General features: G+C 38.0%; 2 protein-coding genes across 3 annotated transcripts in view; one reads left to right on the top strand and one right to left on the bottom strand.

The window, feature by feature from the left end:
- The window catches only part of mfsd14bb (major facilitator superfamily domain containing 14Bb), a 14,965-nt gene extending 4,218 nt beyond the window's left edge, over window positions 1–10,747 (top strand). For both annotated transcript variants that reach the window (XM_062416903.1, XM_062416901.1), the window contains 11 exons: window positions 1,869–1,961; window positions 2,445–2,507; window positions 2,802–2,929; window positions 4,594–4,708; window positions 5,655–5,873; window positions 5,977–6,090; window positions 6,382–6,453; window positions 7,141–7,253; window positions 7,407–7,504; window positions 7,716–7,855; window positions 8,059–10,747. In XM_062416903.1, the coding sequence (XP_062272887.1) occupies window positions 1,869–1,961; window positions 2,445–2,507; window positions 2,802–2,929; window positions 4,594–4,708; window positions 5,655–5,873; window positions 5,977–6,090; window positions 6,382–6,453; window positions 7,141–7,253; window positions 7,407–7,504; window positions 7,716–7,855; window positions 8,059–8,280 (1,377 nt within the window). In that variant the 3' untranslated portion in view covers window positions 8,281–10,747. The remainder of the gene's footprint in view (window positions 1–1,868; window positions 1,962–2,444; window positions 2,508–2,801; window positions 2,930–4,593; window positions 4,709–5,654; window positions 5,874–5,976; window positions 6,091–6,381; window positions 6,454–7,140; window positions 7,254–7,406; window positions 7,505–7,715; window positions 7,856–8,058) is intronic.
- LOC133979436 (uncharacterized) overlaps window positions 1–14,992 on the bottom strand; it is a 1,726,912-nt gene that overhangs the window by 723,579 nt on the left and 988,341 nt on the right. The window lies entirely within an intron of this gene.

A 14,992-nucleotide genomic window follows, 5' to 3' on the forward strand; every position in this document is an offset into this window, starting at 1 on the left:
CAGACAGGGTTCATATTAACAGTAACGAGCGTTTTCATGCTGTCATCATCATGTTTTAATCGTCAGTAAGAACAGGAGGAATTATTACAGCTCTTAATGTTAAAACTAAAACAACATACTGTGAATTTATATATCTAATATCTAACAATGTGTCGCTCTAATTTATTTTCCTGTTTATATAAAATCAGATTTTCATGATAAAACACTGGTTACACCATCAGACACTGGGCTGCATTGAGCCTTTTATACAGCGTCCCTTCATAGGAAAAAACAGAAGCTAATAAAAACCCTTTGAGCAGCTTCTCTATTTGCTTTCTGTCACTTCCCCCTACCCCCCCTACCCCCCCCCCACCCCCCCCACCCCTAACCATGAGGCTGTAAAACACTAAACCAACATAAAGGAGCCGTTGACCAATCAATCACATGCAAATCTCTACCAGAGAGAATCAGTATGAAAGTTATAATTTAACGCTGTGAGTTTGTTCAGAGCTCAGTGCCGAGGTTAAAGGTTCAGTTCACTGTTTATAATGAAGGTTAAAGCAGCAGCCCAGTGTCTGATGGTGTAACCAGTGTTTCATCATTAAAATCTGATTTTATATATACAGGAAAATAAATGTGGAATAAATATAATCCACTTTAGCAACATAACACTATGATTTCAGCACATTTAAACATCATTGTTTTTTGCTCAATTTTGACAAAATGCTTTAAAATCTAAATGTTTTTTTCATTTTACATGTTTTAAATGAAGTCATTATTAGTATAAGTCCACTTAAATACACTGTAGGTGATAAAACATGTAATAATTATCATTCTACTGTGGTTACACCATTCTTTCTTTCTTTCTTTCTTTCTCCTCTTACTCTTTCAGTTCTTCCTTTCCTCCTACTTCTTGTTCTTTCTTTCTTTCTCTTCATCATTTATCTTTCTTTCTTTTCTTTCTTTTCTTTCTTTCTTTTCTTTCTTTTCTTTCTTTTCTTTCTTTTCTTTCTTTTCTTTCTTTTCTTTCTTCCTTCCTTTCTTCCTACTTCTTGTTCTTTCTTTCTTTCTCTTCATCATTTATCTTTCTTTTCTTTCTTTCTTTTCTTTCTTTTCTTTCTTTTCTTTCTTTTCTTTCTTCCTTCCTTTCCTCCTTCTTCTTGTTCTTTCTTTCTCTTCATCATTTATCTTTCTTTCTTTTCTTTCTTTCTCTCTTTTCTTCCTTCCTTTCTTTCTTCCCTCCTACTTCTTGTTCTTTCTTTCTTTTCTTTCTTTCTTTCTCTCTAGGAGGATAAAATATGTAATATTCATCATTCTTTTGTGGTTACACCATTTGACATTTTCAGGAGCATTCAGTCTTACTTTTGTTTTTTTTTAAAAGGTGCAAATATCATTTCAAATGATATAAAACCAACATAAATACTAAATGTACATTTTATTTTCTCATCTTGCTAAACCTTATTTATCACTGAGCCTAACACATGTTTTTGTTTGTTATTTAGTTAGTAATAGTCATTAATAGTGACGTCAGGATTAACTGGTTTTAACATTTTATACCATAAAGGTTATCCTCAAATGGTAAAATATCATTTCATTACAGAACTATGTGTGTTTATTAATGATTCTGGCTTTTAATTACTGTCGTTTTTAACTTTCTATGTGTTTATTTGTTTATGTGTTCTTATTGTTCTCTCTCTCTGAGCTGCACCCATTGTATGCAAACGCCTCTATAAATACAGTTTGAGTGAGCGTGGGACAGGAAGTGAGGCGTGTCGCTCTGAGTTTCATTCTGACTGGACAGGAAGTGAGGTTGTTTCATTGTGACTGGGACAGGAAGTGAGGTGTTTTTCCTCTCAGATGAATCTTTAATGTTTTTTTTTTTTTTGCAGCACGGCCGAGGTAAAGCCAGAGTGAGTCATGCGGTGGTTGTGATCTTCCTGGAGTTCTTCGCCTGGGGGCTTCTGACTACGCCCATGCTGACTGTGAGTAAACAACTAAACATCCACAACTCCAACTCCTCCCTCCTTCCCCTCCAACTCCAACTCCTCCCCTCCAACTCCTCCCCTGCTGCTGTTTACAGGCTGCTTTTATTTGCTTTCTCTGAGTAAAGAAGAAGATAAGTGCCCTCCTTCCTGTTGTTTGACTCATATTAATATAAAATTCTTTCATCTTATTATCTGAAAATCACATAAATGTTTCCACACTGAATTCATCACAAGTATAATAATCTCTGCTTTCATTGAACTGGGCGATAATGACAAGAATAGATTATTTATTTATTTATCACAAACAAGCTGTACTCAGGAAATGAACATTAATTCAAATGTTCCAGTGTGCTGTTAGTGTGTGTGTGTGTGTGTGTGTGTGTGTGTGTGTGTGTGTGTGTGTGTGTGTGTGTGTGTGTGTGTGTGTGTGTGTGTGTGTGTGTGTGTCCTCTTTGACATTGGGTTATTTTTATGTTTCAGGTCCTTCATGAGACGTTTCCTCAGCACACCTTCCTGATGAACGGCCTGGTGCAGGGAGTGAAGGTCAGAGACTACACACACATATACTTATACAGTATATACACACACACATATACACACACACTACACACGTTTCTTGAACTGGAGCAGATTTTAATGTGTTTTTTACGTGTTTTTTTTTACGTGTGTTTTTGAACGTGTTTTTTTTACGTGGTTTTTAAATTTTTTTTTCACGTGTTTTTTACGTGTGGTTTTTTAAACATGTTTTTTTTAACGTGTTTTTTAAATGGTTTTTTTACGTGTTTTTTAAACTTTTTTTTAAAATGTTTTTTACGTGTGTTTCTGTGCTTCGTTCAGGGCTTCCTGTCGTTTCTGTCGGCTCCTCTGATTGGTGCGCTGTCAGACATCTGGGGCAGGAAGTCTTTCCTCCTGATGACGGTGTTCTTCACATGCGCTCCGATCCCCTTCATGAGGATCAGCCCCTGGTGAGACACCTTCATCATCATCATCATCATCAGTGATGTCATGTTTAGTCCTGAGGAGCTTTTCATAGAGTTAGAGTCCGTTTGAAGCAGACACATGATTTAAAAATGAAGTCACAAATTTATCATTTTGAGGTTTTTTTAAAAAGATGAAACTTAATGCAGCAGAATCAGAGATAACGTCTTTATTTAATTAAAAGCCTGATGCCTACATTACCCAGAATGCAACTGGACCTCTGATAGTTGGTTGTAGAAGAGCATCAATAGACTGAATAAAGAACAATAAATAAAGTAAAGTACACAAGCAATAAAATAATAGTAGTAAAATATATAGTAACATTGTAACGTAGCTCAGAAAAGGCTTTAAATTAACTCATATTAATTTATATTAATTTATATTAACTTATATTAATTTTCACACATGGGAGATATGGGCAGAATCAAGTATCATAATATTTTTGACCAAATACCTCGATATATTGATATTTTAACAGTATTATAGGACGACTATCGCTGCTTTCACAAAATATTAACAAAATGATATTTGTGATAAATAATAATCAGTAATGTGACTAATAATAATAATAATGACTAAATGGATAAAAGCAGATATAAAGTCTGTTAAACTCAGAAAATCACATTTTTACTATCATTCAGCCTTAAAAAGCAGGAAAAGACTCTTATTCCATATCATGATACTATATTCTAAATCTAAGATGATATTGATATTATACTGATTTATTGCCGAGCCTTGTTTAATACCTGGAAACACACAGCAGCTGATCTTTAAGCTCTGCTGTGTTTGAGTAAAGAGATAAATGTTCTCAGAGTCTCTATTAGAGGAATCAGTCGTGTCTTCAGCGCTGCAGAGTCACATGCTGATCATGTGATGCTTCATGTGAGCGTCTGAAGGATCAGAGCAGCAGCAGCAGTGTGTGTTTCTCATAAACCAGCCAACACTCACACACACACTCACACACACACACACACTCACACACACTCACTTCATCTCAGCACAGAGACGAGATTTAACCTTTGTGTCGTCCTCCCGGGTCAAATTGACCCCGTCTGTCTTAACTGTTCCTTCCTCTCTCTTTCCATCCTTCCTTCCTCCCTCCTCCATCCTACTGTCCTTCCATCTTTCCTTCCTTCCATCCTTCCTTCCTCCTTTCCTTCCTTTCCTCCTTCCTTCCTTCTTCCTCCCTTCCTTCCTTGACTCGAGGACAACGAGGGTTAAACAAAGAAAGTTACTTTATGAACTTTTAGATTTATTTCACATTAGAAGATTAATGAGCCCGAGGTTAAACAGTGTCAACTTCAAAGTGCTTATTCTGTCAAATACATTTTATTTTGAAAGGATCACACTGACGACCCTAAAAAACACATCCACAGTCACTACTTTGTATTTTTATATTTTTGTATATTTGGAGTCACATTTAGGGGAAAGTCGGACTAAATAAATAAATATAATATAATAAACGTGTTTATATAATTAAACCTTATTTTCTAATTGGTTAAATCCTCCATCAGCTTCCTGTCAGACATCAGCTGATTCATTACTGAACTCATGAAGAAGATCTCACATGTTTATCTGTGTGTGTGTGTGTGTGTGTGTGTGTGTGTGTGTGTGTGTGTGTGGGTGTGTGTGTGTGTGTGTGTGTGTGTAGGTGGTATTTCGCTCTGATCTCAGTCTCAGGAATCTTCGCTGTGACCTTCTCGGTGATCTTCGCGTACGTTGCCGACATCACGGAGGAACACGAGAGGAGCACCGCCTACGGCCTGGTAACCAGTAACACACCAGTAACACCAGTAACACACACACCAGTAACACCATTAACACCAGTTACACCAGTAACACACAGTAAAGTTACTGACCCATCGGACCAACCCTAGTGCTGGAACTGTATTGTGGGCAAAGCAGCCAACATGCAACGACTCAATGAGACTGACAGCATGTTGGCGACATTATCAGTGAAAATTGGCGGTATAAGAAATGGACGTAACAACCGTGACGTCACCCATTGGTTTGCGGACTGCTGCTCGGAGGCCAATAGTATCGGATCTGAGCAGCGCCATCTTGAAAATTTCAGGTGCATGCTGGGAAAAATAAAAACATGGATTCTACTTATATGGGCATCAGGAGGAGCATGAGGCGCCCTCCTGAACCTGTGAACCAATCAACCTGTCAATCACGACGTAGCCACGCCCTAATGCATACCCTGCTTTATCGTCACATATAAAATCAGGGAGGCCAAAATGTCCCAAATGAACATCATACTGCATTGAAGAAGGCTTTAAACTAGCGATTGAGACCATAAACACACTTTGAAAACGTTTACTGAGGTTAGAAATCAAGTGAGAAGTTGGTGAATTCTCCATTGACTTGTATAGAGACGGAAGTCCTTTTGACACCAAAACGGTCGCCCCCTGGTGGCCTTTTGATAGAATGCAGAAATTACTTCTGCGTTGGCCTCATTTCAGAGGACCGGAGCTCCCGCCTGGTTGATCTTCATTCATTTATTGCCTCCATCAACAAGTTTGCTTCGGTTGCCATGTTGTTGTTGTTTGGTCGAGTGCGGTACTTGTTGCCATGGCAATAAATGAATGAGGATTAACGGAGTACCGGCAATTGTCAACATTCAATTACTTGGGAAAAAATATATTGCAATGCATTGATGAATTGATATTTGTGACCCACCTCTAAGTGATTATCGTATCTTCTCCTCAGGTGTCGGCTACCTTCGCTGCCAGCCTGGTGACGAGTCCGGCCATCGGCGCCTACCTGTCATCCCGCTACAGCGACAGCCTGGTGGTGCTCATCGCCACGGTGATCGCCGTGGCCGACATCGCCTTTGTGTTCTTCATGGTTCCGGAATCGCTGCCGGATAAAATGCGTCTGACGTCCTGGGGCTTCCCGATCTCCTGGGAGCAGGCCGACCCCTTCGCTGTGAGCTCAGAACATCTTCATCTTCATCATCATCATTATTATTATTATTATTAGTAGTAGTTTTGTTTTTATTGTTAATGTTATTATTGTTGTTGTTGTTCAGTCTCTGCGTCGTGTGGGGAAAGACTCCACAGTGCTGCTGATCTGTGTCACAGTGTTCCTGTCCTACCTGCCAGAAGCTGGACAATACTCCAGCTTCTTCCTCTACCTGAAACAGGTGAGACACACACACAGACACACACACACACACACACACACACACACACACACACAGACACACACACACACACACACACACACACACAGACACACACACACACACACACACACACGGGGCCCTTCAGGATCTTATGAACTTCGGGAAAACGCAGCGCCTCTACAGAGACACCTGCACTCACACTGTTATATCAAATGGAAGCAGCTGATGTGTGACCCTCCTGTGTGTGTGTGTGTGTGTATGTGTGTGTGTGTGTGTGTGTGTGTGTGTGTGTGTGTGTGTGTGTTTCAGGTGATCGAGTTTTCTCCAGCAGCCATCGCCGCCTTCATCGCCATGGTGGGAATCCTCTCTATAGTCGCTCAGGTGTGTTAATTAATACTTCCTGTTCTCTGTTACTCAGTGTTAAGGGGCGTTCACACCAAACGCAATGAACGCAAATTTGTTGCGCCACAAAGCGAGAATCTGTCGCACTATCACTCGAGTTTGGACGCGTGACCATAATGTAAAATTCACGTCATCGTGTGTGTAGCGAGCCCGCCCATTCTCACTAGATAACAACAACATTGCTTCTTCAATCATCAACCATGGCTGAGATCACTTCCTCTTTTCTCTCATATGTGTCCCTGAGGCTCCTGAGGCTCTTCCATTTCCTGCGACACGCATCAACTGACAGAAACACACGTAAATTAACTGTTGAATCTAGTAAACCAGTAACTTAATGCCGGGAAAGCCAGCTGTTTTTTTTTTTCTTCAAAACTTTATAAGGGAAAGCCAGCTGTGCTAACGGGGGCTATACGTAAGTGACGTCGGGAGAATCCCAACACTGATAGGCTGTCGCGTCACGGCGCAATGTCGTTCAAAATTTTCAACTCGCACGTTGACGCGATGGAGGCAATTTTCACGGTGTCGCGTGTAACGCAAATTCGTGTCTAATCACGTCTTTGCATTGACTTTACATGTAATCTCAACACGCAACATCGTGCTTGGTGTGAACGCAGCGTTAAAGATGTTCTCTGTTCCTCAGTGTTAATCTCTCCTCTCTGTTCTCAGACTCTGTTCCTCAGCGTTCTCATGAGAACCATCGGGAACAAGAACACGGTTCTGCTGGGTCTGGGCTTCCAGCTCTTCCAGCTGGCCTGGTACGGCTTCGGCTCCGAACCCTGGTGAGCAGCTTCAGTTTACTGTCCCTGACACTAAAGAACCAGCAAATATTCACATTTAAGAAGATGAATCAGACAATTTAGACTCTAGTTTGTAATGAATTGAATAGTGAGTTGGTTGCAGCTTTAGATCGTCTCTCTATTGTTGGGTTTCAGGATGATGTGGGCAGCAGGAACCGTAGCAGCCATGTCCTCCATCACATTCCCAGCTGTCTCTGCTCTGGTGTCACACAGCGCATCACCTGACCAGCAAGGTGTGTTCATCTCTCTCTCTGTCTCTCTCTCTTTCTCTCGTATCTTTTTGTATCATCGTTCTGTATTTCAGTTTAATGTGTTTGAAGCTCTCTAACTGTGTCTCGCTCTCTGTGTGTGTGTGTGTGTGTGTGTGTGTGTGTGTGTGTGTGTGTGTGTGTGTGTGTGTGTGTGTGTGTGTGTGTGTGTGTGTGTGTGTGTGTGTGTGCGCAGGTGTGGCTCAGGGGATGATCACAGGTATCAGAGGACTGTGTAATGGTTTGGGTCCAGCTCTGTACGGCTTCATCTTCTTCCTCTTCAACGTGGAGCTGACCGACATTCCTGTAGCAGGAAGACCTGTTCCCCCTCCAGAGGTACACACATCTATATACACACTATACACACACACACACAGCCTACAGAGGTACACACATATATATATATACACACATAAAGACACACTATAATTTGTGTGAAATAACTAATCAATACTCTGATTGATTGATGTGTGTAACTAATGTGTGTATTATTGATGTGTGTGTGTAACTGATTGTGTACTTGTGATGTCTGTGTGTAGAAGTCGATGATCCCCGGCCCGCCCTTCCTGTTCGGAGCGTGTGCCGTCCTCTTCGCTCTGCTGGTCGCCATCTTCATCCCCGAGCATCACCGATTGGCCGACGTGAAGACCTGCTCGGCCCGCAAGTCGAGCTCCGCCTCCGCTCACGCTCTGGACGTGACGCTAACGCCGGCCAGCGACGCCGAGGACATCGAGCCGCTGCTACAGGACAGCAGCCTGTGACCCGCAGCAGCAGCCAATCGCAGCGCAGGAAGCTCTCTGCTAGTCCCGCCCCCTCCACAATAAACCAACCACCACTCTTTGTTTCTTCTTCTTTTTCTTCAGATTCAGACGGGCGGAGTTAGACGGCAATCACACGTTAAACAGCTCCATGCGCATCCTAGTGGTGACTCTAAGCATTACACCCATCATTATTATTATTATTAGTATTATTATTATTCTATTCTCGGCAGCAGCTTTAACCTTCTCATACTGTTCATATTCAGATATTAAGGAGTAAAAATAATCCGATTATTTTATATATGAATAATATTTATAAACTTTAAAACACATGTAATTAAATATTTTACCATTTGACGATAAACTTTATTATTTAGACCAACATCAATGCTCTGAAACAGTAAAACTACTCTGTTAATTTAATAATTATAAATAACTAAATAACCAAAAACACATGAACTTATATATTAAACAAAAAAAAAGGATCAAATAAACATTAAATTAATCCTTAAAGAAGCTTTCAGAGAGTTTATTATTTTAGTTTTTACACTTTTTGTTCAAAAATGACACAATAAAACGGTTCAGTGTTAAATAAAACATCACACTTCCAATAAGTGATGATGAATAAACTGTATTTTATAATTATATATTTTAATAAATGATAGTTGAACACTTTCAGCTGCACAAAAACATTTATTTAAAAAGTTGAAATATTTCACATTCAGGATAAATAATCACATTTAAGGCTTAAATGTTTAGTTTTTTTCTTCTATTAAATGTAAAAATGGGTCAAATTGGACCCTGAACAGTGTAAAGTGTTAAACTGCAACCTCAGTTCAATCCAACTTTATTTGTTAAGCATTTAAAAACAAAACAATGTGCTGCACAGAAGAATAAATAGAAGATATGAGGCATAAAATTACATATAAAATACAAATAAAAGACTTAAAACGAGTAAAAATAACAACCATACAGTATAAAACATCTTACTATTGTGTCAAAGGCCGAGGAGAAGAGATGTTTCATTTATTCATTCATTTATTCATTTATTCATTCTTTCATTCACTCCAGTTATCATCAGACTTCTCAGCGTGGAGACGGAGCAGATTATTAGTTTGTGTGATTGCCGTCTGAGCGCTCCACTGCGTCTGTCTCCACCCGCCAGGTCTGCGTTGGTCAGCAGATCAAACGCTCCCCTGCTGTAGAGGAGCAGCAGGGAGGTGGAGAGGTGGAGGTGGTGGTGCGTTGAATTCGCCTCACAGCACAGCCGAGAGGAGCAGCGTCGTTTTTAAAGAAAAAACTGAAACTTTTTAACCCCCCCCCCCCCCAACCGGACGGAGAGACCGAGCCGCTCGGGATTGTGGGAAACGACGCAGACGAGGCTCAGGGCGTTTGTTTGTGTTTTTTTTGTCCTCGCTGACCGCTCACGACTTTTTAAAGATGCAAATAACAAACCAAGGACTCCATGGGTGACCGGTTACCGCGGCAACCACAGTCATTATCACCACCACCGCCAACGCCATCAGATGTATTTAATCAGTTTGAAGTGCTTTTGTTTCTTTTTTAAAGGTGCGCTTGATTTCTCCACAGCTGGGGGCGTCTCCTCGTCTGTTCTGCTGTTTTAAATACTTGAAGTGTGTCGAGCTCGTTAACTCTTCGGTTCACCGTCACGCTTCCTTTCCTTCCTTCCTTCTTGCCACCTGACGCAGCGCGAATCAAGCGCTCCCAGTTACTGACGTAGTTTTTTTTTTTATTGTTTGTTTTTGAGTTTTTTAAAACCAAATTGTGCCATTATTGTTTGTTTTTTGTTACTTTCGTTATTTGTTGTTGTTGATTTTGTTTTTTAAGGGGTCAAAGGTTAAACCACGACATTCCTATATAACGCTGGGTACAAAAAAACACGCCTGTTACCGTGGCAACAGCTAGCAAGTCACACACCCCCCAGTTTAGAAAATGGGATGTTTAACTTTTGTTTTGCTTTTTATGTTTAAAGGACCATATCGTAGTTTTTGGTTTATTTTTTTCATGTTTAACCCAAAAAACTTTAATTTAATTTAATATATTTTTACAGTCCTGCTGCTCAGATGTGAAACCTGCTGCAGAAAAACCAAAAATATCTCAAATAATATAAAATAAATCACATTTTAAGAAGCTGGAATCGGAGAATTTTGGGACTTTTGTTTCGACTTGACGCAAATTATTAAATATCGCAATAATTTGGGGACTAATAGACGAATCATTGCAGCTCAGATTGGATCCACTCTCACATACAAACGTTTATTTACGCAGCAGGTTTCATATCCGAAAAGGCTAAAAATCTAAAAAAAGAAAAAACCTGACGATAAATAAATAAACTCAGCAGGATAAAAAGTTTCTGACGTTAAAAACTTTGCTCTTATTTTCAAATCTTATTAATCTTTTTTGTTGGTTTTTGTGTATAAAAATAAATAAATAAATAAAATGTTTCTGAGCTCTTTGAGATGTCGGATTCCTGCGACGTCAAAGTCACGCGATCACGAATCCGACATCGGCTGACGTCTGTCGCTTTAATGCTGCATTCAGGTGATTTTCTGATGTGTGGGAAATACATGAGTTTGATGTCACTGACACACCGGAGCGTCCCGACGAAGAGGAAGATGAAGGTGTGAAGCTTCAGACTGTTACACGCGTCATGGTCAAACTTCACCTTTTTTTTTTTTTTTTTTTTTTTTTAACTCAAATTTTATTGACTTTTAATCTGGACTGTAGGTTGAGTCTTCGTGGTTCTCACAAAGACGACAAATGGACCTTCGGTATATTTTTCTACAGTCTCGCTCTGAAGCCCTTCGTTCATTCAGTCGTTAACTGATTGTCCCTGAACGCACCACAGGCTCGTCTACGTGCTGCGTTCACGTCTCATCGGAAAGTTTACGACAACAGAATATTATCGTCATTTAATCTATAAAATAAAGTAAAATAACGTGGAGAAAAAAAAAAGTTTAGTTTCGTCTCAAACAGCAAAGATTTTTAATTTATTGTCAAACGCAACAAAGAAAAACAATAAAACGGAATATTTGGCTTTTTTTAATGTTTTTTTTCTTTTTTTTGGTCCAAAACTGATCAGAAACATTTATTGATTATCAGAATAGTTACAGATCAATATTCTAATTGATCATTAATGAGCTCTGAGTGTCGGACTGATTAGCTGGATGGTTTTAGGATTTTACGTTTTTTCCAACGAGACTTGAACGCATCATATTTATAATTAAATCAATAAGTTAATCAATTTATTAATCAATATATTAATCAGTTGACTCTTTAAAGAAATGTTTAAAAACAAGTCGATGTATAAAGTTCATTCACTTTAAGTCTTTTAGAAACGAGTCTTAATGTTTTAAATCAATTTATTCAACGATGTCACTTCCTGTCTGCCGCCGTGTGTCGGCCATTTTGTGTCTGCAGACGCTGCAGTTTCCCTGAGGATCAGCTGGAAACGCAACAAAAACATCCGAAATCATTTTAGAAGTTCACTTTAGATTTATTTAAAAGTAAAAAACACCTTATATAAAATGTAATTACGTTTGTTCGGAGCTTCATTGATCGATTATCGGATTGATTATTGATCGGTGAAGATTCAGTTTCCTGTCAGATTAAAAATAAATAAATATTAATATTTAAGAAGCTGAATCTGAGAAATTTTGACTTTTTCTTCTTTAAACAAAAGACTCAAAATAATTAGATTAATTTAATAATCGGTTGTTTAATTAAATAATTGATTAATTGAAACATTCGGAGGCTTTATGTTATTGATTGATTAATAATCAAATTTATCGTTAGCTGATTTTCATCGTAATCAAATATTTTCTTGATTTAATCGTTTATTGTTGTTTTTTAAAAGCCCAAAAAATCTCCAAAATGTTCTCTTCACAACCGGACAGTGTTATTGATTGATTGGTTGATTGATTGATTGATTGGTTGGTTGGTTGATTGATTGATTGATTGGTTGATTGATTGATTGATTGATTGATTGATTGATTGATTGGTTGATTGATTGATTGATTGGTTGATTGGTTGGTTGGTTGGTTGGTTATCGATGCTGTGGGCAGTCGGGGGGGCAGACGTGAACGTGAACAGGAAGCAGCACTTTAATTTCTCTGAACGTTGTGCCTCTAATCAATAATCAATAATGGATCATCTGTGTTGATGTTTTTCTATGTCTGCAGCTTTCCTTTGATCAGAAACAGTTTTAATAATAATAATAATCTACGATGATAATAAAGAGAAATGTATCAGTTCATAACCTCTGACTCAAGAGTCTTATTTCAAGTTTCTGGTTTTTAAATGTTGGAAAAAAATCTTTCTTTCTCTTTTTCTCTCTTTCTTTCTGCATGTTTCACACTCAGAAAATGACAGGATATTATTATTTTTTAAAGTTCAAACTTTATTTTAAGGGATTTTATTTTTCATCCCTTTTAAATGTTAAACTGAAATTATTTAGATTTAAAAAACAAGAAGTTTCTTGGTTTATTTAATTTGTTTATTTTCAAAATCTTTGAGATGTTCAGATTAAATTAAATGATGGTTACCGTGGAAACCGTCAGTGCATCTGACCAACCAGCAGCTGCAGAGACACGGTGTGTGTTTGTGTGTGTCTGTGTGTTTGTGTGTGTTTGTGTGTTTGTGTGTCTGTGTGTGTGTGTGTCTGTGTGTGTGTGTGTGTGTGTGTGTTTGTGTGTTTGTGTGTTTGTGTGTCTGTTTGTGTGATTTCAGTTTGTTTTATCGTCTTTATTTTATAACAGATGGAGAAAAACGTGAAGCAGAAGAAAAGCAGAAAAGTGAACTCAGCAGCAACAGTAGAGGTGATACTGACTCTATTATTATTATTATTATTATTATTATTATTATTATTATTATTATTATATTATATTATATTATATTATATTATATTATATTATTATTTTCTCTCCTCTCTTGAACCAGACTGACAGAATGAGGGTTTCTACTGACGGTCTGCATCGCTGTGATCAGTGTGGGAAGAGTTTCTCCTTCTTATGGTGTCTGAAGCATCATCGACGTATTCACACTGCAGCGAAGACTGAAAGCTCCACATCTGTTAATAACCATCAATAACTGTCATGTTTCACTCCACATCTGTTAATAACCATCAATAACTGTCAGAGAAATGTTTCAATAAGATTATTTTGGTATGAAACTGGAGTTATGACCTTTTTTTGTTGCTTTACTTTAAGTGTTTATATATGAACATAAAAGAGCTTCATCTTCAGATTAACTTTTAAACACAGGAGGAGGACTGTGGATCCTCCATCACTAACATTATAAATGCATCAGAGACTAAATGAATGAACCGCTGTATTTACCAGCAGCGGCCACAGGAGGGCGCTCTATCATAGCACATAAAAGGAGCTTTACATAGTTAAACTATAACAATATGAACCTCAGGAAACTGAGATAATAATGACATAAAATAAACACTGAATGAAAACAAAGCCTTTAATTAGACATAAAATAAAGAATAAACATCAGTACTGAGAAGTATCATTCATTATTTCACTTGATTTTTTAACAACATACATTCAAATCAAGTTCAGTTATACGATGGAGTATTAGGGCCAGGCAAAAAAGAAAAAAAGAAAGAAGAATGAACTGAACTTCCTGTGGAGGTTTGACCACAGTATCAGGATCAAACCAGGTTAGTAGAGCGACTGACTGCCAGCAGCTGGAGTGTGAAGGTGATTTTCTGAAGTGGTGCAACTGTGTTAATAACTGATAAACGTATCATATGAATAACGTAAAGCCTATTCATTCACTGTTTCTTTCTTTTTGTGCCGGAATTTTTTTATTTTAATTTTTTCGTGTGCCGGAATTTTTTTCTTTTTTTGCCTGGCTCTATTTTTTCTTTTTTTCTTATGCCAGAATTTTTATTTAAATTTTTTTTTTGTGCCGGATTTCTTTTTTCTTTTTTTTGTTTTTACCTGGCTCCATTTTTTAAATTTTTTTTCTTGTGCCGGAATCTTTTTTTTTTTTTTTTTTTTTTGTGCTGGAACTTTTTGTCTTTTCTTTCTCTTTGGCTGCCTCTTTTTTTTGTTGTCTTGTGCCAGATTTTTTTTTTTTTTTTTTTTCTCCTGGCCTTAATACTCCGTCGTACAGTTATGACTCTGAAGCAAACTGAACAACAAGTCAAAGCTCGTTACATCACAGCTGAAAACAGGAAGTCTTCTCTTGAATCTTGAAGTCAGCAGATTTAAACATATTGAAGAGGATGAGCGGTTGTGTGAACTTGGAGAAGTTGAAAATGAGTCACATCATCTTCTGTATTTTACTTTCTATGATGAGGTAAGAACACTGATATTTAATAAAACTTCTGCTCAGAGGTTTTACTGCTGTGACGACAAAGAGACGGTTGTTGTTTAATTTTAATGTTTATAAGTCGGATACGTTTGTCTCTAAAGCTTCACCTCTATCTGCTTCTTTGTTTTTCTTTCCTGGTGTCTTATAAACAAAGGTGAAGGTGAGCACAGCTTCAGTTTGTGCAACAAAACACACAAAGTACAATCAGGGATTTTATTTTTGGTAATAAAAATATTCAAAATATATACAAATGATTGACTTACTATATACACACAGTGATAATTTAACAGAACAGGAGAGCACTTATTGTGTTTACATGATAATCAGAGTCAGAAAGAGCTTTTTTACCACGTAGCTTTAAACATAC

This window comes from Scomber scombrus, chromosome 4, assembly GCF_963691925.1.
Source record: "Scomber scombrus chromosome 4, fScoSco1.1, whole genome shotgun sequence".
NCBI lineage: Eukaryota > Metazoa > Chordata > Actinopteri > Scombriformes > Scombridae > Scomber > Scomber scombrus.